This window comes from Eublepharis macularius, chromosome 17 (assembly GCF_028583425.1).
Source record: "Eublepharis macularius isolate TG4126 chromosome 17, MPM_Emac_v1.0, whole genome shotgun sequence".
Lineage (NCBI taxonomy): Eukaryota > Metazoa > Chordata > Lepidosauria > Squamata > Eublepharidae > Eublepharis > Eublepharis macularius.
This window is the reverse complement of record NC_072806.1, coordinates 13,461,537-13,484,803: the sequence shown is the minus strand read 5'-3', so window position 1 is coordinate 13,484,803 and position 23,267 is coordinate 13,461,537. Positions and strand designations below refer to the sequence as shown.

General features: G+C 46.3%; 1 protein-coding gene across 3 annotated transcripts in view; it reads right to left on the bottom strand.

The window, feature by feature from the left end:
• Positions 1–1,640: 1,640 nt before the first annotated feature.
• The window catches only part of KAZN (kazrin, periplakin interacting protein), a 247,524-nt gene continuing 225,897 nt past the window's right edge, over positions 1,641–23,267 (bottom strand). For all 3 annotated transcript variants that reach the window (XM_055001008.1, XM_055001009.1, XM_055001010.1), the window contains exons 3-8: positions 8,884–9,020; positions 7,310–7,480; positions 6,919–7,108; positions 6,164–6,294; positions 3,697–3,747; positions 1,641–3,186 (exon numbers count right to left, since the gene is read on the bottom strand). In XM_055001008.1, coding sequence (XP_054856983.1) covers positions 3,019–3,186; positions 3,697–3,747; positions 6,164–6,294; positions 6,919–7,108; positions 7,310–7,480; positions 8,884–9,020 — 848 coding nt within the window. In that variant the 3' untranslated portion in view covers positions 1,641–3,018. The remainder of the gene's footprint in view (positions 3,187–3,696; positions 3,748–6,163; positions 6,295–6,918; positions 7,109–7,309; positions 7,481–8,883; positions 9,021–23,267) is intronic.

The window sequence follows — 23,267 nt, the reverse complement described above, 5'->3', positions numbered from 1 at the left end:
CAGGACCAAACTAGAGTCTGGATAGTAAGAGGACAAAAAAGACACCCAAATGCCCAGTGCTGGCATGAACTGGCCAGGCTGGCTCACGGAGCCAAGAGAAGTTGGTTGATCTTTAATAGTAAAGAGTCCAGTAGCACCTTTAAGACCAGCCAACTTTATTGTTGCGTAAGCTTTCGAGAACCACAGCTCTCTTCATCAGATGCACAAAGAGCCGTGGTTCTCGAACGCTTACACTACAATAAAGTTGGTTAGTCTTAAAGGTGCTACTGGACTCTTTACTATTTTGCAACTACAGACGAAGACGGCTAACTCCTCTGGCTGATCTTTGTGGACATGAAATACCAGAGTTTCAGGGACACTGCTTGCTTCTGTAGCTGGGACCGTAAGGAAACATGTTGGCTGTTCTCCCCAAGACTCTCTCGTCTGCTCACTTCAGACCCAAGGACTGTGTGGAACGTTCCGTGGCTGAAAGATAAAACTTTTAAGACATTTCTGAGACGAAAAGGCTTTCGGCACATCATAAGCATGTCCCTGCTCTTGCATGTGAAACAGCTATACTAGCTGTTTACTCCAGGCAAGGAAACGGGACAGAGAGAAAAGGAGTTTGGTGGGGGGGCAACTTGATGCCCAGTGAAAGGTAGAGAAACATTTACAATGGGAATGCCTCTGCAGTGTTAAGTGGCAGGGGGTCACCTGGATTAGCCAGAAGGTGACTCGCCCCAGCAGGTCTGGGTGAAAACAGCTTTTAACAGCTGAGTTGCCTCTTGGGATCGAAAAGCACCTTGAAGAGTCTGGAAGGGGAGGCAGGACAGGGACAGGAAGAAGGAAATCGGGCAAAAGAATATTTGTTCTCTTGGCATCTAATCCATCATACTCCACAGCTCCACAAATTCAACTCCCAGACAGCAGAGAAGTAGAAACACCACCCATCCGAACCACCCCCACCCACCGTGGAAAAATATAAATTCTAATATTTATGTAATAATTTAGCTAGAATACATCTTCTGTATTACGCAAATAAATTAAAAAATAGGAGAGAAAAGAGGGTTAAAGAATTATTCTGGATGAGAAAGCATCAAACGAAACTAAACAAACGAGGAAGAAAGAGGGCAGAGGGAAGAACACGCACGCCTGCTTTTTTCTGTTATTTTGAATCTGGCCTGGAAGAGATCAGCCCGGTTGGGTGTTCTGGGGCGGTAAGCAGGGATGTGAAAGTTTTCTTGCACAGGAAAAAAAAAGATTCAGTATAGAAAAATGGTTGCTTATGATCCACAGCATGAATTCTAATTTGCCGTCCACAGCGGGAAGCCCTTCAGGGCCACAACACCATTTCCACGTTGGAAAAGTATCACATCTGAAATGCTCCTGAGGGGGGTGTTTATAGGATGTCTTTTGCAGACAAATCTCACTGTGGTGTAAATCAGTCTCTGTTGTCTGTCCTTAGTTACTCTTCTAAAATTGCCACTCTAGAGGGTAAAAAATGGCGGAGAGTCCAGTAGCACCTTTAAGACTAACCAACTTTACTGTAGTGTAAGCTTTCGAGAACCACAGCTCTCTTCATCAGATCTGACGAAGAGAACTGTGGTTCTCGAAAGCTTATGCTACAGTAAAGTTGGTTAGTCTTAAAGGTGCTACTGGACTCTCTGCCATTTTTGCAACTACAGACTAACACGGCTAACTCCTCTGGGTCTATGACCCTAGAGGGTAGTTTTCATGTTGCGGGGGAGAGCAGGAAGGAGCTGTCTGTCTGTTCTGTCTGTCTTTCACCGAAAGGGGGGCACATTTCTAAGAAAGAGCAATATACCGAATAGAGGGACCCGTCACCTCGCAGCGAGATTTTGCTCAACATATGCAAACCAAGGATGGACAACTTCTACTTTCTCCCTTCCCGCCATTGCAATCTCCAGATAGTGGCACTGAGGCCAGGAATGCATTTGGCCGCATCAATTTACTCCCCGGTGGATAATAACTTCTGATATTTGTTTAGTGATTTCAGTGTCCAAAGCTATTCACATATATGATCACAGTAATTGTTACAACGGCACTATAAGGAAGGCCAGTCTTATGATTCCCCTCCTGTAGATGAGGAATTAGGAGGGCTTGCCCTAAGGGCATCTCTTGAGGACGTGGCAGAGGTGAGATCTGAACAGGCAGCCTTCCATACATTCTCTTTGCCTTTACATTACACTAGCCAGATTCTATAGCGCGGCTGGCACCCTCTGGCTTCACTATTGAAGAGCACTTGCATGCCAATGTAACCAGGCCTTTGCGCAGAAAAATATAAAGGGTACGTTCAAAGTGTGAATTTTCTTTTACAATGTCAACACACTTTCCCCCCCAATTGAGCAAAATTACGGTCATTTTCTTTCCCCATACCTTGATTTGTATGCAAATAGCCTAAAAAAGTTTGCTTCAAACAGACTTCTAGTTGCCCATTTCTGGTCCAAACTCACCCTAAGTTGGGCTGCCCTTCTTGATAAAGTGGGTATGCCCTGTGAACAGGATGTACGCTTCCCTCTCCTGGCAGCCATCTTTGCAAACAGACAAGATTCAGGCGGCACCTTGGGACTGGGTGCCAGAAGAACAGCGTTTGGGACAAGAGACATTTACAAGCACACAGTGCACAAAATTTCTTTTTTTGTCGTCGTTGTCAGTTATTTACAAATACACAGCAGTCCTTCAAGTTTTCAAGTTTCGTAAAAAGGAGGAGGAAAATGCACAAAAAAAAGGGAAGGGGAGGGGGAGAAAAACCAGGAAAACCAGGAAGGGAACCTCCCCCTCCTCAAAACAGAACCAAGGAAGGCTACACCAACACGACTGGCATCGCTCCATAGACAACAGTTAATGGGGTTCACACGTAGAATCGTTGGGGGTTATGTACAGCGGTTACAGAAGAGGCAACGCAGAAGAGGCAACGGACTCGCAATCCGCCGGGTTCAGCTGGCGGTGTTTGCTTGCGCACACAGACACTCCCACACACGCACACGCACCAGAAGCGGGAGAGGGCGGGGCAGGCGGTCACCAGTCCGCATCCTCCTCTATGTAGTAATCGGGGGCAGTACCATCAAAAAGGCCGGGGTCGAGGGATTTCCGCTGCTTCCCTCTGGCAAACACCCGAGAGATGGATCCGAATCCCATTTTCTCTTTCTTCTTTTTCCTTTTTTGGTCTTCGAGGTCCTCTAGAGACTGAGGAGGAAAAGGTTTTTAGCCTTGTAAGAAGTGAGCGAGAAAGGAACGGGGCTTATATTCCGAGGTAAGCGGGGCAAGGAGGAAGCACAGAAAATAATTGAAATTTTGAACCTTCCAAACATTAGGGTTGGCAGATGGTCTCTGCAAAAATACCGGACCGTAGGAAGAGGGGGGGATCTCCGGTACTCTCATTAGGAATGATCCTCCCGCATGTACTTTCCTGGCTCCAGTGTGATGACATCACTTCCGGAACTGACATATCATACCAGGCCATGAAGGCCCCACCCTGCTGGGCAAACTTTTCCCAAATTCTCAACTGGCCCACCAGCTCTCCAATGATAGTCCTCTTTGACTTGGAAGCCAGCCTCCCATAAATGCTAAGGGCTTTGCAAGCAAAAAGCATCAATACACTTGGAGCAGGTCTCAACTTAAGCCCTACAGATGGGTCCAAAGAAGTCCCTCCCTTTTTTTGCTTGTAACAGGACCTAGAGGAGAAGCGATTCTCACCTGGACAATTGGGTTGTGCAAGTTTTTCTGTACCGGTCCAGGACTATCTCCCTGCCAGGAGAAAAAGAAAGGTCAGGGTTTGGTAATGAGCACGAATAGGGCTTGGCGTCTGCAGAGCCAGCATGCTTTTTGCAAACAAAATAAAACTAAACAAATACTCCCCCACCCCCTTTTTGGTTTCTCCCCTGAGGGATGGTTGCCTTTTCCTGTCCAAGGCCAGGAAATAAAAGAAAAAGCCAGCTGTCGGACTTTCCCCCCTCTGCAATGAAGATGTATCCTTTATCTCCAAGGTAATTTGCAAGACGAAACGGAGAAATGAGCGCATCTAGTTAAGAGAAATGCATGGCAGAGAAATCTGCCAACATCTGTTAGTACGGAGAGCTAAACAAAACCTCCATGTTTAAAGGCAGTGTACCTCTGAATACCAGCTGCTAGGGGCATGGGAGCGTAAATGGCTATTAGCTAAACAGAAGCTTCGTGTACAGAGGAAGTATTCCTATAATGGAAGTAGACATAAATGTGATGTACTTAGAGGCAAAAACACTCACTTCACATGTAATAAGGCCTAAAGGTTTATAAAATGATGATGTTTCTTTTCCTCTTTTTTTTAAGTCAAAAAAGTAAAAAAGCAAAATCCTGGCCAGATGATTTGGTTCTAATTTTTCTTAGAAGACATGCACAATTGTCTCAGCCATAGTATTAATTATTTTATTAGGACTATTTCCAGCGAAGTTCAAGGGGAGGGACTGGAAATGAGTAGGAATACACACCGTTTACATGCATAAGGTTCATGGGACCCAAGAGCTTTAACTGGGAAAAGATGAGAACTACTTATAGAGAAGTTGCTTAAGCAGGGACTTCCTTCTAAAGGACGCGGCATGAAAATGCTCCCCGCTCTACATGGGAATTAAATATCTGACCCAGTTCGACCAGCCTCATTACCTCAGTATGCTAGTAGTCCCAAAACTGAGGCGGTCATACATGGTTGCGCGTCGCAACGCACTGCTGACAGCCCAGACGAAGGGCCGCTTCCTCAAAATACCATCAGATCAACGCTTCTGCAACTGCCCTTTGGCTGAAGTTGACTCGCTATCCCCTATTTTCTTTCACTGTCCAAAGCATGAACTAGCCAGAGAGAGAGAGTCTTTAAAAAAATGGCTACTGAGGCTTTCAAACATTTCTGACGCTTCAAAATTAAGACTATTACTGAGTAGCCTCTGTCAAAACTGCATTGTAGACGTGGCAACCTTTTCTTTAACCATTATTTTTAATTCTTAAACTCTGTTAGAGTGTATGGCCTCTGCAGTATTGCAACGGTCTATCCACTGATGGAAAGACCTGGTAGGAGGAAAGCAGAATGGGATTAGTGGGCAGTGTGGTGCACTGGTTAGAGCGTTGGACTAGGATGGGGAAAACTCAGGCTCAGATTCCCTCTCAGCACCCTTGAGACAATCGCTCTCGGACTAACCTATCACAGAGGCCTGCTCTGAGGATGTGGTGGAAGAGGGGAGAATAACATGCGCCACTCAGAGGATAGCCATGTCTTCTTTCACTGTGTAACTTCCTAGCCCTTCTCCCATGAGGAAATGGGAGAATGACCCAACATCTCCAGTTGAGGGCTGGCCCTCTGCCTCAGCTGTTGCCCTGGCCTTGACACCAGGGTGGATCACAATTATAGGATAAATAAGGGTTTAAAAAAAAATTATGTTAAGAACATGATTCAGTCCTGGCAGAAGTGTTTCTCTTCTCAAAATTAAAACGATTACTGCGTAGCCTTAGTAAAAACTGCACTGTACATGTTCTTGAACTGCTATATTTAATTCTTAAATTCTGTTAGAGTGTATGGCCTATGGGCTTCTAAGCGGAATAAACTGAACTGAACTGATAAGGTCTTCAATCCAATCTCAGAACCTCCAATTAAAAACAGCCAATGTGGAAAAGTGGTCAGAATGTCAGACTGTAACTGGAGAAGATCCAAGTTCAAATTCCTACTCTTACTAAGAGCAGAGTGACCTACAGACAGTCACTCTCTTTCTGCCTACTCTACCTCACAGGGTTGTTGTGAGGATAAAATGAAGCGAGGGAAAGAAGTTGTCCATATACTCTGCCTTGGAGGAAGGGCAGAATAAAAATCTAATAAATGAATAATAATACATTTTGAAAAGACCTCAGGGTAGGTAGTGTGAAGTGAGACTTTGGCCCCGCAGAACGGCTGAGCATCTCTCTACCAGGCGAGCCGAACCCCTGATCCGAACCAGCCCAAGGCAGCTCACACATCACCAGTTCTCTTGGCAGAAGGGAGGTTAGATTCGGAAGAGGTTATGTCGCTTATAAAGAAAGCAGCAAGAACAAGCAGCAGCAGAAGCAGCCGACAGTCGGAGGAGACGGCGCAGCCAAGACCAGGCAGAGAAGCAAATGCGAGCAGAACAGTGTTAGGAACAGCAAATGACCTGCAGAGGCGCCTTACATTGCAGAGCGAATGCGTTCGGTGCCGTGGCGAGTTGATGTCGCTCGGCGTGGAGGACCGGTCGCCTTCTGCCGCCGACGCGTCGGAGATGATGGAAGGTTGCCGGGAATGGCACGGGCTCACTCGGACGGCTGAAAGGCAAGGAGCGGAGAGGGGGGGTCAACAGGATCGTGGGAGATGCATCTCTGTCACATGTCCACACCAGGGTGTTCCCCATAGCTCAAAAGATAAACTTAACAGCCCAGAGACACAGGACACATTTCAGCCAGGTGCTCAGAAATGAGCCTGCAAAAATACTTTTAGCATGGTAGCATCTGTCGAGAATGGAGAAAGTGCAGTGGATTATACTAATGTCCTTTCAGTTCTTTAATCTGGAAGGTTTTTTGCTAGAGCAGTGGTTTTGGAGGGGTTCCCTGGGGCCACCCTTATTCTCAGGCTGCAGTTTCCTCCTTGAATCAGCAGGAGGCGCAGCAGTGCTGGGAACAGGGAATCCACAGGTCCTTGCTTTGAGTCTATGGCACCTGACCAACAGGGATATCGTCACTGGATTTATGCTACACCCAGAATATGCCACTTTCTAAGGGATGGATGGATGTGTTTGGCAGGGAAGTCTTGACAAAGATCCAAGATGTGTGTTTTGTCAGCTCAGCCTCACGGGCATGCAGCGACATTCATGCAGAGATGCTAGGTCCACAGCAATAAGAAGGCTGATGTGCAAATACGAGAAGCTGCACTTCACCTCTCCTGCTACTCACCTTGCCGGTCTACCGTGTGCTGGGGGTGCGAGTGGTAGAGCGTTTGCTGGCTCTGTCGGATGGCGGCCGTCAGCGGCAGGTCGGCCTGCATCACCCATTCCTGATTTCCGTTTAGCACCGTCTCGCCGGGCATGGCTAAGGAATGCCGCTTGGGGACGTCCTTTGTCAGTGTTGCTAAGGACTGCTTTGCCTGGGGGAATAAAAAGTAAAACTTACAGAGCAGGCCAGCCACGTCTCTCCTGCTAGACAGCAGCCTCCGTGCAAATGGCCTGGTTGTTTATACCAGACACTGCAGTCTCTCCTGACCTGAGCTCTCTTTCAGCTTAATTTGGGGCTAAAACAGGTACCTCCCAGAAAGTCACCACACCCCTTAAAGTGGTGGCATTCTCACCATGGCTAGCTCTGCCTCCAGTTCCTTCATTCTGTTGTCTTTCAGGTCCAGCTGCGACCGGAGGGCGCTCGCGTGGTCCGTGGCCTCTTTGGCTTGCCGCCGCAACTCCCACTTCTCCCGTTCCAGCAAATCCTTTTCTTTCGCAAGTGCTTTGACTGCGTCTTCGCTCTCCTGCAAAGGAGTCAGAGGCCCGGTTGGGCAGAGGATCAGGAAAAACAAGGTGCATGGCAGGCAGGCAAGATCCTCCCCTCTCCCATTGCATTCCCTAATATCACTGGCATTGCAATTTTTATCAGCAGGATATGAACCCAGCGGCACTTTAGAGACCAACCAGATTTTAAGAGCGTGACCTCTTGAGAATCCGAGCTCTCTTCTTCAGGGAGAAGTATCTTTAGAAGGTAGCTTTGACTCTCGAAAGCTTATATCCTGACAATCTTGTTGGTCTCTAAGGTGCAACTGGACTCATATATTGCTGTTCTACTGCAGACCAACACGGCTACTCAGGCAAACTTTTTTTTTTTTGGTTTCACTTCTTTTTTCCCCCCATAGCATCTAAAGATGGAGCAGATGAAAATTTCTGCCTGCAGGCATGTGTTCTAAACTTAAGGAGCTATAATATTTCCTTTTTAATCAACATCAAAGGCCGGGTCCACATCATAATGATTTGCCTCCTGGATTTTCCCCATGTGGACAAGACACTCAGGATGGTGAGTGGTTACGGCAGCGTTAAGAAGACTGCAATCTCCGACGATGTATGGATCCAGTCAAAGGGGCCCATCCTTATGGGAAGAGGAAGGCTAAACACAGAGCTTCTGTGACCCTAAGGAAGAGAAACACTTCTGCTAGGAGCAAATCATGTTCTTACCCTAATTTTTTTTTTAGATCCTTATTTATCCTATAATTGTGATCTGCCCTGGCGTCAAGGCCAGGGCAACAGCTCAGGCAGAAGGCCAGCCCTCAACTGGAGATGTTGGGTCATTCTCCCATTTCCTCATGGGAGAAGGGCTGGGAAGTTGCACAGTGAAAGAAGACATGTCTATCTTCTGAGCGGCTCAGAGTGGCGCATGTTATTCTCCCCTCTTCCACCACATCCTCAGAGCAGGCCTCTGTGGTAGGCTAGTCCGAGAGCGATTGTCTCAAGGGTGCTGAGAGGGAATCTGAGCCTGAGTTTTCCCCATCCTGGTCCAATGCTCTAACCAGTGCACCACACTGCCTACTAATCGCATTCTGCTTTCCTCCTCCAGGTCTTTCCATCAGTGGATAGACCATTGCAATACTGCAGCTTCTCCCGTTCCTTTTAGGTCCATGGGCCTTGATGGGGATAACAGAAGAAGGAGGGAGTCACACTTCTGGGGGGGAGAAGGACGGAAGACAGAGCTGCAAATGAGGAGAATGTATCTGTGATTTGGGAGGAAGAAAAGGAACCATAACTGGAGGGGGAGACAGGGTTGTAATGGGGGGAGAGAAGGTAGGCGGGATGGACGGGCCATCACCTGTGGCTACCCTTTGCCGGAGGGTTCACGAACACCTCCGGCCGGCCCCACCTGCACCCCAGCTGCTGCTCTTCTCCTTACTTTTCTGTGTTGCTCGTAGTTCCGGATGAAGTCTCGTAGCTGCTCCTCCCGGCTTTCCAGGGTAGCGTAGAGCTGTTGCATCTGGCTCACTAGGTCCGTCTTCTCTGCCTTCAAACGCTTTCGGTCGGCTTTCATGGCTGTGAGGGAAAGAAGAACAAAACGGAACGTGTGGCTCAGAACTCGTCGGCTGGCGGGACAAGAAAGAAAACCCAGAAATCCACAGGGTCCTGTTGCCTCCGCCGCCTCCCGGCAAGCTTTTGTGCCTTTTTGATCACCTCTCGTCCCTTTGAGGAGGCTCAAATGGCCATCTCTCGACTGTGACAGGCAAAACTTTTTAACCCCCCTGCAGTGTTCCAGGTTGTAAAAGGAGCAGCGGGCATGCCATCTCTGAGTCCCAAGATGCTGGACTTCTGCCACTGCCAGTGTCCTAGAGTTGGAAGGGGTCTCTGAAACCATCTAGTCCCCCCGCCCCCCCCCCATCAATGCAGCAAACCTTCTGCTGATGCATCCCTGACATGTGGCCGTACAGCCTCTATCTGGAGGCTCCCGGTAAGGGAGGACCCACTATCCTGCCCGCCTATAACTGGTGTTATTGTTGAACTCATCTCACGATTAAGAAGTTTCTCCTAACGTTCAACCCAAATCTACCTTCCTTTTTAAAAAATTTTTTAATCCAAATTTAATACAAGAAATGATAAAACCGTACAGTACAAATAAGAAAGGGATTAAAACTAAGCCATAAAAGACATTATCAAAACCACTCCTGGCAAATTGTTAAAAACCCAAGAATTACAATAAACAAGCATTTAAACTTTGTTGAATTGGGGGAATCTGGGAGCAATATCTGATGGGTAGGATTATGCACAATCCATTTTTGGGGAACTAGTATATGGTAGTCCCTTTATTTGAATATGATGAAATATGGAAACCAACTTTAGATGTTTTAAATGCCAAAGAAGTAATTCTCCCAATTCAAATATACCTTCCTGACAGAAAAACTACACGTTACAATTTTTAACACGTCACGTCTAGGTTTTCTCTTTCCCAACAGCCACACGGCAGCACCGGACTGCAGATCTTGGGGAAGGGAGGACGTCTGTGTTTTCCTGAGCCAAAATGGACAGAGAAATGGACCTGTTAAACTCTCCCTTCCATGCCACCTCCCTCCTGCATATGTTCCCCCTCCCCTGCCTCCATATTTGCATGTCGGGGGTAAGCCCATCTAGTTGTGTTAGCCATCAGGCTTGCCCTCACGATATTAAGAAAGCTTATGAATATGGCTATGCCGTAAGCCCCTTCTCTGAATGTGTTTCAGATGCAAAATACTGTCCAAGCAGGGAGAAATATGGAAGCCAGATCCTGGCTGAGAGACGGGATGCGCTAGCATGTGAGATGTCAGGCGAGGCCAGCTCTCGGCCCCCACACCCCGGAGTTGTGCATCGATCCGAAGACAAAGGGTCCTCCCGGAGTTCCTGAATTAATCACCGCAACACGCCCTACGGATCTTCCCTGATCCACTCTCCTATTCTCCAGCGACTCAGGGCTCAGATAGCCTTACCCACCCATACTTCACGGTTGTCAGTCATCACTGATAACTTTAGTTCTGCCCAGGAAGACCTTATCAAACCTTCCCAGTTCGTTGTCTTGCCCCAGAGACAGCTTCCCAATCCTTTGTCCCACCCTAGGTAAAAAGGTAAAGGTGGTCCCCTGTGCAAGCATTACTGACCCATGGGAGGTGTCGCATCATGGACGTTCTCTTGGCAGACTTTTTAGGGGATGGTTTGCCATTGCCTTCCCCAGTCATCTACACTTTACCCCCCGGAAACTGGGTACTCAATTTACCGACCTCAGAAGGATGGAAGGCTGAGTCAATCTTGAGCCAGCTACCTGAACCCAGCTTCCGCCAGGATCGAACTCAGGTCATGAGCAGAGCTTGGGCTGCAATACTGCAGCTTACCACTCTGCGCCATGGGGCTCTTCCCACCCTAGGAACAACCTTTAAATCATTGTTTTGAGGCAGAAGATGCAGTCTTGCCCCTGGGTATGTTCCGCACTACTACCCCTCCGCCATACTTGTGTGCAGTCACTCGCATCTGGCATTCCCCCTCAAACCTCCGTCTGAGCTCTTCCGCTTTGACGCGTTGGCTGCTCAACGCTCTCCCCCCCAGATGCCCTCTTCTGGATGCTAACTATCACCCAATCCCTCAAACTCTATCCAGTTTTCACCACGGCTTTCTAGTTAGCTCTGAATTTGTGTTGGGTGTGTTTTCCGTGCTGTTGATCTTTGTTATTTTCAATTAAAAGAAACCCCGTTTTTGATTGAAACATCTGTCTGGTCATTGAAAGACAATCCTCATAGACACAGGTGGAGATTCTGAAGTCACCTGTCTCTTGCTGCCTCTCCTTGCACGCTAATCTCCCCGACTCGCAAGGAGACCCCCCTCATTGGGTAACAGTTGCACACCAAGAATCCCCTCCCGCAAATGCTTCTTGATGGTGTTATGAACCTTGGCAGGAGTCCGTTTCATCCCATCCACTCCCTAGCAGCCACGGCATCTTCTTTAAAGACAGCTGCTCTCTCTCTCCAGCCGATCCCATTTTGTGCCAGGTGGCCCATCAGTATGCAGTTCATGCCCAAGAGGCACAACAACAACAACAACAACAACAATAACAACAACAACAACAACAGATCCTCATCTTAAGCTAAGTCTCTTTTCCTGCGCACCGCGAATTACTCGGGAAGCCTTGTGTTCCGAGGGCCATCTCGACACTGGCAGCCTGCTTTACATTCAAACCACGCGGCCCACAGAGCCAATACCTGGCATTATATTATTTATGAACTATAAAGAGGCGACTCCATTCAAAAGCTGTTTTAAAAGCTATTTGTCCCAAGTGATTAGAAATTGGGATGAATCGACGATTGCCCTCTCTGGCGCTTCTTTGGAGACAAGCGACAGGCATGTTGTACATCCCTGTGATAGCGTGTGACAGCAAAGGCCTGCCGTTCGGTGAATGTTGATGTCTACAGTGCAAAGGCTGACAAATCCTAAGCCCGGTTTATACATGTCAATGAGATGTTAAGGAAACAGTGCACCACCTTAGGCTGCAGGCAGTGGATACCAGCTTGGGCTATTCCTTCCCCACTCCAAACTCCATGCAACTAGAAAGCTAGCACAACAGGGAACAAGAATGCAAAAGAATAGCCCAACACCAATCATCCCTCTAGGCTAGCTTCCCAATTCCAACAGTGGCCAATTTGATGCCACAGGAAGTCCACAAACTGAACCTGCTGACAATGGTCCTCACCTGTCAACTGCTCTTCAGCATCTGAAAATCAAAGGTATTTCAGTCTATGAACAGGGAGATCTCATTCAGCATTCATGGTCTAATATTCAGCAATTGACCCATCCTGCATACACGGGTGCAACTTCCTGTTTTTAATACACATAGGACAGTGACTCATCATCACATCTTGTGGCAGTGAGTTCCACAAGCCAACTTCTTATTGTGTGACATAATACTTAATAAAATCATAAAGCAGATAGCTTCTACCCCCTACTCTTTGTTTGTCCTGCTGTTTTTCTATTTTCAGCAGAGTTTTTATAAACATAGGAAAGCATTACAAACTGTGAACCTCCGTGAACCTCTCACCTGCAGTCGGAAGAGGTACCGTCCATCCTACCAGCATGAATCTCGTGAATGGTCCAAAATGACCAAAACAGAAAGACAGAATTCAAAGCCAGGTTACACTGTAGGATCACTTGATCTTATTTGTTTCTTTACCCTCATCTTGTCAGATCTCAGAAGCTAAGCAGGGTCAGCCTTGGTTAGTAATTGGATGGGAGACTTCCAACGAAGACCAGGGTTGCAGAGGCAGGCAATAGCAAACCACCTCTGTTAGTCTCTTGCCATGAAAACCGCACCAGGGGTCGCCATAAGTCAACTATGACCTGAGGGCATGATTTCATTCATTTATACCATTTATAGTTTGCCTTTCTGTCTAAGACCTAAGGCAGATGTCCTCCGCTGGCTGGGGAATGAACATAGCTGGTTTGGCAGCCCATTCAACAGGAGGAGAGGCTGGGCCAGCTAACCAAGACGGAGTTGCAAGGTGGTATGTACTGGCAGCATTCAACTCATCGGCACGCTACAGTCATGTGCACATATTAAAAAAGGACATCCCTCTTCTGTGAATGCCCTTTGAGCACAATCTGTCCACACCCTTAGAGGTTACACCGGTGAATGCTGACAGTCAAGTAAACGAGCCTGCTGATGTTCACCGGTGTGTGTCTGACAAGTGGGGACGTGCAACCGGTGCCGTGCACAGAATTTGCTAAGGACTGTTGGAGTTCGTATGTGAAAGGAATATTTGGCTACATTTCAGCCCCTTCACAGTGCAGCGCTACAGATCATGCAGTTGATGCCGGAGCACACTGTGTCAGATGATGTTCCCGGGGATCAGGAAATCAGATGATTGACGGGCTAAACTTTAATTAGCTGACTGCTCTCCGTATAATTCTTGCTTTTGTTAAGGATAAGAGATCCTTACCTGAGGAAACCCTCTCTGCCATTGTGCTGACATGCAAGTTTGGGGAGAACCTACTGGTTCCTCTACAGAACTTGGGAGACTGAGGAAATGAAGTGACCTAACATATCTAGATAGGTTCCAGGCTCACCTACCCCATTGGGTGCTGTTCTTTGCTCTCCCACACCCCATTGTCTAGAAACCTCCATTTTTGCAACCAGAAAACTAAAATTCCCCAAGCCAAATAGAACCTGACAGGAGGGAGGGAGCCAATCGGTGTGTGTATATATATTTCAGTGGTTTATTCTCATCACATCATACTTGATTTCTGTCTGCTCTAGGTTTTTTGAAAGAAGGGAGGGGGAGAGAGAGCGCACACACAGAAAGCTGGACCCACTGGCAATGTTTGCGTGCACAAACTGTTGCGAAAATACAGTTCTGTATCCATGACAACGTGCAATCTGGCCTAACATTCCCAGACATTGGTTATCTTTCTGACATATTTTGATCGTATGCGACGGCACGAACGCACACGCGTGCACGCACACACACACACACACACACACACGCACTCAGCTCTGTAGTCTAGAAGTAGCTTAAGAAGCTTCCGTCCAGGGCTTGTCCTTCTCTTTGGTCGTGCCTTTGCTAAGTGCATGGAATGCTCTCGCTTCCATGTTCGGCACTATCTAATTAGGTCCCTTGTTGATTTCTGGAAAGCAAAATAGCACTCGCAGACATGCACATGCCCAGCACTTCCACGGACCGATGTGACCCCTGGGTGCCATAACAAATTCAGTAATTATGCCCTCCCAATCCTGCAGAGGGAGAAAGCAACGGTTTTTGTGACCTTGGCTGAGGATTACTTCCACCATACTCCCACATGTATAAGGGTGAGGGGCTTGCTTTCCAGCCACTGGAAACACACCAAAATGAGTTCTGCCTAGCAGCTGAGCTTATGCAGCTTTACTCTGATTGCAATAAAAAGCCAGAAAGGGCAACGGCTAGGACCTGGCTGGGAAGAAAGTGGATGCTTATGGGTGGGTCAACATGAATGACATGTTGTTCACAATATGCTCTCGCCCGATGGGGCAATGCATCAAATTGATGGTCCTCTAGTGGTCCGTTAGGAGTCAGGGCTAGGATTAGACATGGGCACGAACCGCATTACGAACCAAAAAAACCCATGAACCATCTGATCATCTGTTCGTGAACCGGCGGTTCGTGAGGGTCCATGGCCAATGAACCAGCGTTCGTTGGAAGCCCGGCTCGTTGCGTTTGCCCACAGGTCGTGAAACCAGTCAGGTACTATCAATCAATTCCCTTGGAAATGGAGCTGGGGGAATGCCTGAACTCTGTCTGCTCTCCTTCTGTCGCCCTGGAAACCCGAATCGAAGCCCAGCTTACCTTAATCGGCAGGTTTTCCTTCCAACCATGAAGCTGCAAATTGGTTACAATTGGTTACATGGGAGAAGACACCCGGGGGGAGGGAGGGGGAAGGGGGGTGTTCTGTAGCCATGGGCACTCCAATCTCATCCCTACAAACTCTAATAGGCAGTTCTGATGGCCAATCCCTTGTACACTGGGCCAATGTCAACTGGTGGCTCTAATTGTACTGAATGGGAGTTTCCTGGAGGGCTTGGATTGGAGAGGGTATAACTCCAATATCCCTATTGCAATCTTGACCAAACTTGGGTGCTGGCTGGAGGAAAGCCTGCTAAACACTCCCTGGGAATATGGGCTCTCTAAGTCCAACGGGGGCCGTTCTGACGCCCACAAACCACTTCAGCAGGAAACATTTGTCAGCGGGAAATGTCAGTGGGAAATCTTCATTTCAGTTCGTTAGTTCGGGTTTGTCGGCGGCACCAAACCACGAACCACTGGTTCGTTAAATTTTTTTGGTTCATGCCCATGTCTAAGTAGGATGTCTTGTTTGGAGGGAGCCAATTTCTACCTTGATGGGGCCAGAGGTGAGTATGGTGTTCCAGGGCAGGGAAGTGACGGGCTGCAAAACCGAAGAATGGGTGGTCCCAAAGCAAGATGCTGAATTCAAAGCAGCAGTGTAAGGGCTTAGGAGGAGAACTTATTGAAGCAGGATCCAGAGAGAGTTCCAGCCTCAATGCTTGCCTCGAGAGGGCCTGGTGTGTTGTCTTAAGAATATTAAGAAGAGCCCTGTTGGATCAGATAAATTGTCCCTCTCGTCCAGCATCCTGTCTCACACAGAGGCTTTCCTCTAATGTGGCTTTCTGGCACTCATATTCAGAGGTTTACTACCTCTGAATGGGGAGGTTCCCCTTAGTTACCATGGCTAGTAGCCACGGATAGACCTACCCTCCATGAATCTGTTGAAAGTCGTCTGTGCCTGTGGCCATCACAACCTCTGGCAGCAAACTGCACATTTTTATCACTCATTGTGTAAAGGGTTTCCTTCTGTCTGTTCTGAATCTACTGCCCATCAGCAGAGAAAGAAGAAAAAGCTAAAGTTGATCAGACATGATTTACAGTCAGGCCTAATGAAGTTTAGGAATGATCTTAAATTCATACCTGCTGTTTCAACTTTGCTTCTAGCTTGCATGAACCAAACTGGTGATTCTTTATTTTTGTGCAATCGTTTGATTCCTTGCACTGATTTTTTAAAAAATGTGGAACATACATGATTTTCAATGGTATTTGTGCTTCAAAAAAAATTCAACGTTAAGCTATATATCCCATTTAAATGATGGACATTGTACCACAATAAATACTATATAATTTGTACACACCACACAAATGAACCCCCCAAAACCACCAGCACAAAGCAGAAAATGTAAACCATCAACTATTTTTTGAAAAAGAAACAGAACTGGGAACACTCGCTCATCCTTAGTTAAGCTGGGTGGAGTCACAAAGAGCTTTGGGGAAGGGATACGAGAAGTGTGGGGGTGGGGGCGTGAATTATTTCCAACCCTCTTCCACTTTCTCAAGTGCTAGCAACTCCCAAGAGAAAGGGAGAACATAGCTATGGTTGCCATGGAAACTACGGCTATGGAATCCACATGTTCAATGAATCCATTCCATTTCATCTCAGCCTCTTGGGGGAAGCAAAGCTATATAGGAATATCATAAAAAAACGCAGGATGAAAGCTGCTAGTAGTGGGATGTAAGCAGCCAGTAACTACCTTGCTTGCTCTCTGAGAAAAATATGAAAGGAAAAGCATCAATCTTTGATCTTTCAAGTGAATTCAGCATTGGCGAAGAGGGTTGGATTGACGAAGGGGAAAAAGAGGGAATCGCATTTTGATGGAGGGTCCAAAGCATACAGATAGCAGCAAGATGCTCACAGCAACAGGCACGGATTCAAGAGTTCAATGGCATATGTACAACAGCCAGTGCAAACCAAACTAGACTGTGGGGGTGGAGGGAAGAAAACTGAAGATGGAGAGAAACTTTAGGGCAAAGGAAACACCAAGGTGGAGAAAACAGGTTTTCAGGAACAAAAATGTTAATTGCGAGGCTGTGACGGACCTAAGGGTCAAATACCGTCAATCGACTACCTGTTCTTTCATCACAGTCAAATATTCCTCGAAGCCATTGCTGTTACAGTGTAAGGTGCAGTTTACCTTTAAAAAAATCACACTTGTGTATGCAGTATGGTCTGGGGCCACCTTACTGGCATAACAAAACTTTTCTCGTTTTAACTACAGACATCTCCCAGGGAGAAGTTGGCATGTTGACGGCAACCTTTTGTTTTGAAGAGTTGCAGTTACTTGGCTTTGGTTCCTTTTTAACTTTACGGCAGACTGACCTTGGCATTCCAGGACAAACGAAAATTCTGATTTCAAATCCAACATTTTAAGGCCATTTCCACACACGTTGAATAATGCACTTTCAATGCACTTTAGTTATCCTTTAGAAGTGGATTTTTTGTTCCACACATGGAAAATCAGTTATAAATGTTCACTAAAGCGTATTGAAAGTGGATTATCCAACGTGTGTGGAAGCAGCCCATGTGTGATTTTCTTTTTCTTTGAAGGGGGGATTACAAATGTGGAAATTAATTTTTAAAAAGATTACAACAAGATGCGAAGTGGGATAACATGCTATAGAGATGCTAAGTATTAGTAATACCCAGGGAATATTTTGACTTGGAGCGCTTTGGGGAGTTTCCACTTTTTAAAAAGATTATGAATGAAACTTCCAATTCAGCTGGGCAAGTCTGGATAAACTGCTGATTAAAGGGGATTTTTGGGGTGGTGTCTGGAAACAAAATGATCCCTGAGGAGAAAAAAATGCATCTTGCTTGCTGTAATGTCCGAGTAGGCCTGACTTCTGGCAGCGACTCAGAATGGTTCTTTTCTGACAGAGTCAGGAATTTTTCATTTGACAGGTATGTGCTGTTTTTAAGAAACAACTAACCTCTTCGTAAGCGGCTGTCATTTTGGCTTAAGTTAATAGGATAGGGTGAATACAGAGAGAGAGAGAGACAGCAGGGGAAAAGAAGATAAATCAGCCTCGATCTAGTTTCCACACACACATAAATCTTGTGGATGCCGTTGCCAAGTTACAACAGGATTCATTAGCAGATTAACTGACAACATTTTCTACATTTATGTGTGAGTTTGTGTGTGTGTGGGGGGGGGAGTCAATTTTAAATCATTGGGGAATGGACTGCTATAAGTTAGCACACCTGTTTACTTTTTGAGGTAGGGTTGCCAGCTCCAGATTGGGAAATTCCTGGAGATTTTGGGGCTGGAGCCTGTGCAGGGCAGAGTTTGAGGAGGTGAAGGACCTCAGCTGGGAATAATGCTGTAGAATCCACCTTCCAAAGCAACCATTTCCTCCAGGGGAACTGATCTTTGTTACCTAGAGATCACTTGTCATTCCCAGAGATCTCCAGGCTCTTCCTGGAGGCTGGCAATCCTATTTTGAGGCTATTTTGGTTCTGGTGTAGCAGTTAACACTGTCAGGCTAAAACTGGGGAGTCCCAGGTTCAAATCTTTCCTCTGCCCAAAAGCTCACTGGATGGCTTTGGACCACTGAGTCTTGTTGGTCACTCTCAGCCTAACTTACCTCACAGGGTTGTGGTGATGATAAAAGGCAAGATGAGGAGAAGACCCATCTCACGTACCTTAAATGTAATAACTAATAAAATGCAGGGCTTTTTTCTGGGAAAAGAGGTGGTGGAACTCAGTGGGTTGCCCTCGGAGAAAATGGTCACATGGCTGGTGGCCCCGCCCCCTGATCTCCAGACAGAGGGGAGTTTAGATTGCCCTCTGCGTCGCTCAGTGGAGCAGAGGGCAATCTCAACTCCCCTCTGTCTGGAGATCAGGGGGCGGGGCCACCAGCCATGTGACCATTTTCAAGAGGTTCCGGAACTCCGTTCCCCCGCGTTCCTGCTGAAAAAAAGCCCTGATAAAATGTACACAAGAATTAAACACACACACATACACTAAAGTTCACATTTTCTTTCTACCATGAATGGTAGTTTCTTGTTCACTGAACCTTTTCTTCATTTTTTTTTTTTTACTGATGGGCAGTTTTATTTAAAATTCATTTAAGAGTTGGTCGAAAGGCAATCGGTCAATCTACTGAAAATTATTCAGTCGACAGTTCGGCTCTAGATTGTATTTCAACCCACTTTTCGGTTAATAATGATTGTCCTGGTAATTTTGCCTCAGCGTTTTCCTTAATAAAATAAGATCATGAATCATGACCAGTAAGAGAATATAAATACATGAAAAAGTGATAAATGAGGACCATCCATAATAATGAAGTTTGACTCGTGTCTAGGGTCTGCCAAACTACTAGCCATTGCTAGGAGAGGTCCAAACTCTCTGTTGTACTGCAGCGGTATAGTTTCCAGGCAAGGTTGCCAACTCTGAGTTGGGAAATTCCTGGAGGCTTGGGGGTGGAGTGTGGGGAGGGGAAGATCTGGGAAGGGGAGGGACCTTACTCAGTGGGATATAATGCCATAGATTCCTCCCTCCAAAAATGCCATTTCCCCAAGGGGAACTGACCTCTGTCTTCTGGAAATCAGCTGTAATTCCAGGCCCCACCTAGACATTGGTAACTCTATTTCCAGGGCATGTCAGAAAGGTCCATGTGGTTCCCATAGGGTCTTTGTTCAAAACAATTCAGCTTTTGCGATCTCTTGGGTGGGGAGGGGGGTGAGAAGGCCAAGCCACTGAGGAATGGAGAGGTGGCCCAGTGTTGGAAAATGCATACATGCTAAAGGGGAAACTTGATGTGAGGGAAGCAAAATGGTATGATTTGCAGAAAGACAGAAGCAAAAATGAATCAAGGATGTTTGGGTTAAAACAGCAGGGATGAAAATTTCAGAATCGTTCCCACACTGCGAAGAATAGCAGTCTGATGCAGGTGGGAGAATATTTCTGTTGCTGTAACAGTCTCTGCAGCACTTAAGGTCTTTATAGAAACCAGTTCTCACTCGAGTTACAATACATATAGCCTGTCTTCAAGACAGCTTTACAAGTTCCCAGCCAATGCAGTTTTGCAATGGCTCCGAGGGGGGCCAATCAAAGAGGTTAAACGTTGATCCTGTTTTACCAGTCTGTAGCCTACCACCTTTTCTGCAGTGAACTTGAACCGAAGTGGTTCAGAAGTGTTCAAACTGGTTATGCAATCTTTGCTAGCACGGCCTTGAATCTGAACTGAACCTGAACTGGAACCCAACCGCAAAGAACGAATTGCTTAGGCTCCCTGGTTGCAAAGAACACTGAAGAGGTTTAAGCATATAAAACCTCCAATGGAAGTTGAGCATCGTGGCCCATGGATATCCCAAAACAAAACTCGGTTTTAATTTCTGATCAAAAATGGCAGTGCAGGGAGTTAATTTCATTTATGTGGGTTGCAGCAAAAGCAATTATAGCACAACGCTGGAAAACCGAGGAATATCCCTCATTACAACACTGGGTTAATAAGATATGAGAATATTTAGTTACAGATGAAATATCACATCGTTTCTCATTGGCTGAAAATGTGAACTTTCAACCTGACTTTTACGAAAGATGGTCTCCTTTTCTGGACTTTATAGAGAAAAAAAAGCTCAAAACTCCATTCTAGGTAGCCTTAAAATTATTGCTATATATTAAGTTATTATCCAATTTGTACTTTATCAACTGGTTGTTTCCATACACTTGTCTTTGTAACTATGAATCTTTACTATAACTTGCATTTTTGTATATTTACTTGTATTCTGGGAAACTTAAAAAATAAAAATTAAAATGGTGGTGAACAGATAGCGACGCAGTTATGTAATTTTAGAGTCTGGATCTGACGTGAGATGTGTGTGTGGGATTTTAGATGGTATCTTATACTTCAGATATGAAAGCTACAGCATGTTTTCTGGTGGGCCCCTTGTGAGTCCATTAGCTGAGGCTCTGGGCATCTGCCCCAAAGCTTAGTCCCGACAACACCTTAAATATAAATCCTTAGGATAAGGCCAAGGGCCCTGCATTTCCCTTTGGAGCCTCCTTCAGAATCAGTCCTGATTTTGCCTAGTTTAACTCTCTTTGCATTGGACTTCCTGTCTGTCAATTCCGGTTTCTTCTCATGTCATCCAGGCCCTGTGACATTTAATGAACCTCAGCTTCATCGTTGCTCCAACATCTTAATTCCCTCATATGTTCAGACATGAAACAGCCTGGTGGCTGTGATGTTTTTCTAAAGTTAGTCTAGAGATCGTTGTTTTTTTGCAGAATTGCCTTTAGCAGTTGTTATACGGCAACCCTCTCCTTGCCCATAATGAAAGCCCGGCTGCTTTTTATTTCTGTTAGCATAGCACGGCATGGCTGGCTGGTTGCGGGCTGAAATGTGCTTTGGCACAAGAGTGAACTGTGGAGAGAAATCCTAGAGAGAACGTAACTCCTTGTAGTGGTACCCATGTGCAACTTGGGCTTCCTGATAGCACATGGGTCACAGGATGGGGGAGTGGCAAGTGCATTATGCCTGCACACAAGTTCCTGTGGGAAGGCATTAGGAATCAAAAACTGAGAACACTACCAATAGCACCTGGCGCCTTCACCTGGGAGGCAGTGCTTGTGTAATGGTTAGAGTGTCGGACTAGAATCTGGGAGCACCAAGTCTGAATCCCCACTTGGCCATGGAAGTTCGCTGGGTGACCTTGGGCCAGACACTGTCTCTCAGCCTAACCTACCTTACAGGGTTGTTGTGAGGATTAAATGGAGAGGAGAATGTTGTCAGCTGCTTTGGGTACTCACCGGGGAGAAAGGCGGGGTATAAATGAAGTTAAGTAAGTACAAGCAAATAAAAAAAATTAATCCCTGGGGCAGCTGCTGGGCCAGTGTTAGAGGGGTGGGCATTGAAGGGCACCTGCCAAAGTCCACAGTCAAGTAGAGGCCAAACAAAGGTTGGTGTTGCACATTCTTATGACATTCTTCCAACGGTGTGCAGGAAGACACAACTGTAGATTAGGCCAATGTAACCCAGTACAGCCAATGCCACAACTGGAGGGTGGGATGGTGGTGGTTCCTGGTAATGTACCCATAGTGGAGTCCCTTAACCTGAAGAGGTGGGATATGCAAACCAAGAAACATTTCACACTACCTCTGGGCGTTCCATGCCAAGTGAAAACGGTAGCATGGTTGGGTTCGCTGAGCACCTTAACGTTCTAGTATATGCTCGGCTCTCTCTCTCTGGAGCTGTTCCAGAGAAGAACACTGCTGAACAGTGTTTTGAACCCAGACCTCTGCAGTCTATGCCCAACTCTTTATCCTTTGTCAAACACCTCCTGTCTTAGGATAGGCCATGCCTGTCACCAGGAAGGTGCATGAACACAATTACGCAAACACATATGGCCCCCATTATCAATGGCCTTCTGGCGTCTCAGATTTCCAATACAGATCCTGGGTTGACCAAGGTATCGCCTCCTGTATACACTGTCAATGCAAACACTTTTATGAAAATAACCAGGACAATAGATGGACATCGGCGCCGTCATGGGGACAACAAAACCAAATCTATTTCCTTCTGTCAAACCAAAGCAACGCACCCTGCTGGGGAAGAAGCCTGTTGGCTGCAATTAGGAGGAAGATACGCCCTCTGGCTGTTTGCATCGTTCAGAGTTTCTCTGGCAGAAGGATGTCTCCTTCTGTGAAGGGAAGACGCTGGCTGTCAAGTAACAACCTTTGAAAATGCAGAAGTCCGCCCCCCCCCTCCAGTAACAGCAAGAAAGGGAAAGAAAAGACCGGACCCATATTAGGGAGATGCACCAGACCTCAGCAATCCCCTAGGTCTGTACCATTCTATTTGTTCCTTAAAGGAATGAATGGAAAAATTCCAGAATAGAATAGAAAACGCACGGAATAGAAAACGGGAGAGGAGAAGGATGGAAGGTCAGGGGGTGTGCCTGTGAGAGCAAGTTCCAGGTCTTCATCATTCGATTTTAGATGAGCCAAATGCACTTCTTTGTGATTGACGTGCATGCACGCAAGTAGGAGAGCAGCAATACATTGCAGGGATGTTGTCCAGCGTGTTTCAACCTACTCTCGATATTTATTTGTGCTATTTATAGCCTGCCTTTCTCACTGAGACTCAAGGTGGATTACACAGCGAAGGTCAGTACAGTCCATTTCAGTCCAATTCAAAGACATTTCATATAATACGGTATATACGTGCAAATTTGCCAAGATTTAGAACTAGCAGAAATCCAATACAGAGCTGAAAAAATGCTGAAACAGAATGTAAGTAATTCTAAGATTGACATATTAAACGATCCTACCAGGTAGACATGATCTACCTGGCAGGATCATATTCACAACAGTAGTAAAGACTATAGTCACTCCCTATTCTTTTACTGATACATCTCTTTGAGACAGCTTCCTTCTATTACAGCCTTCCAGCT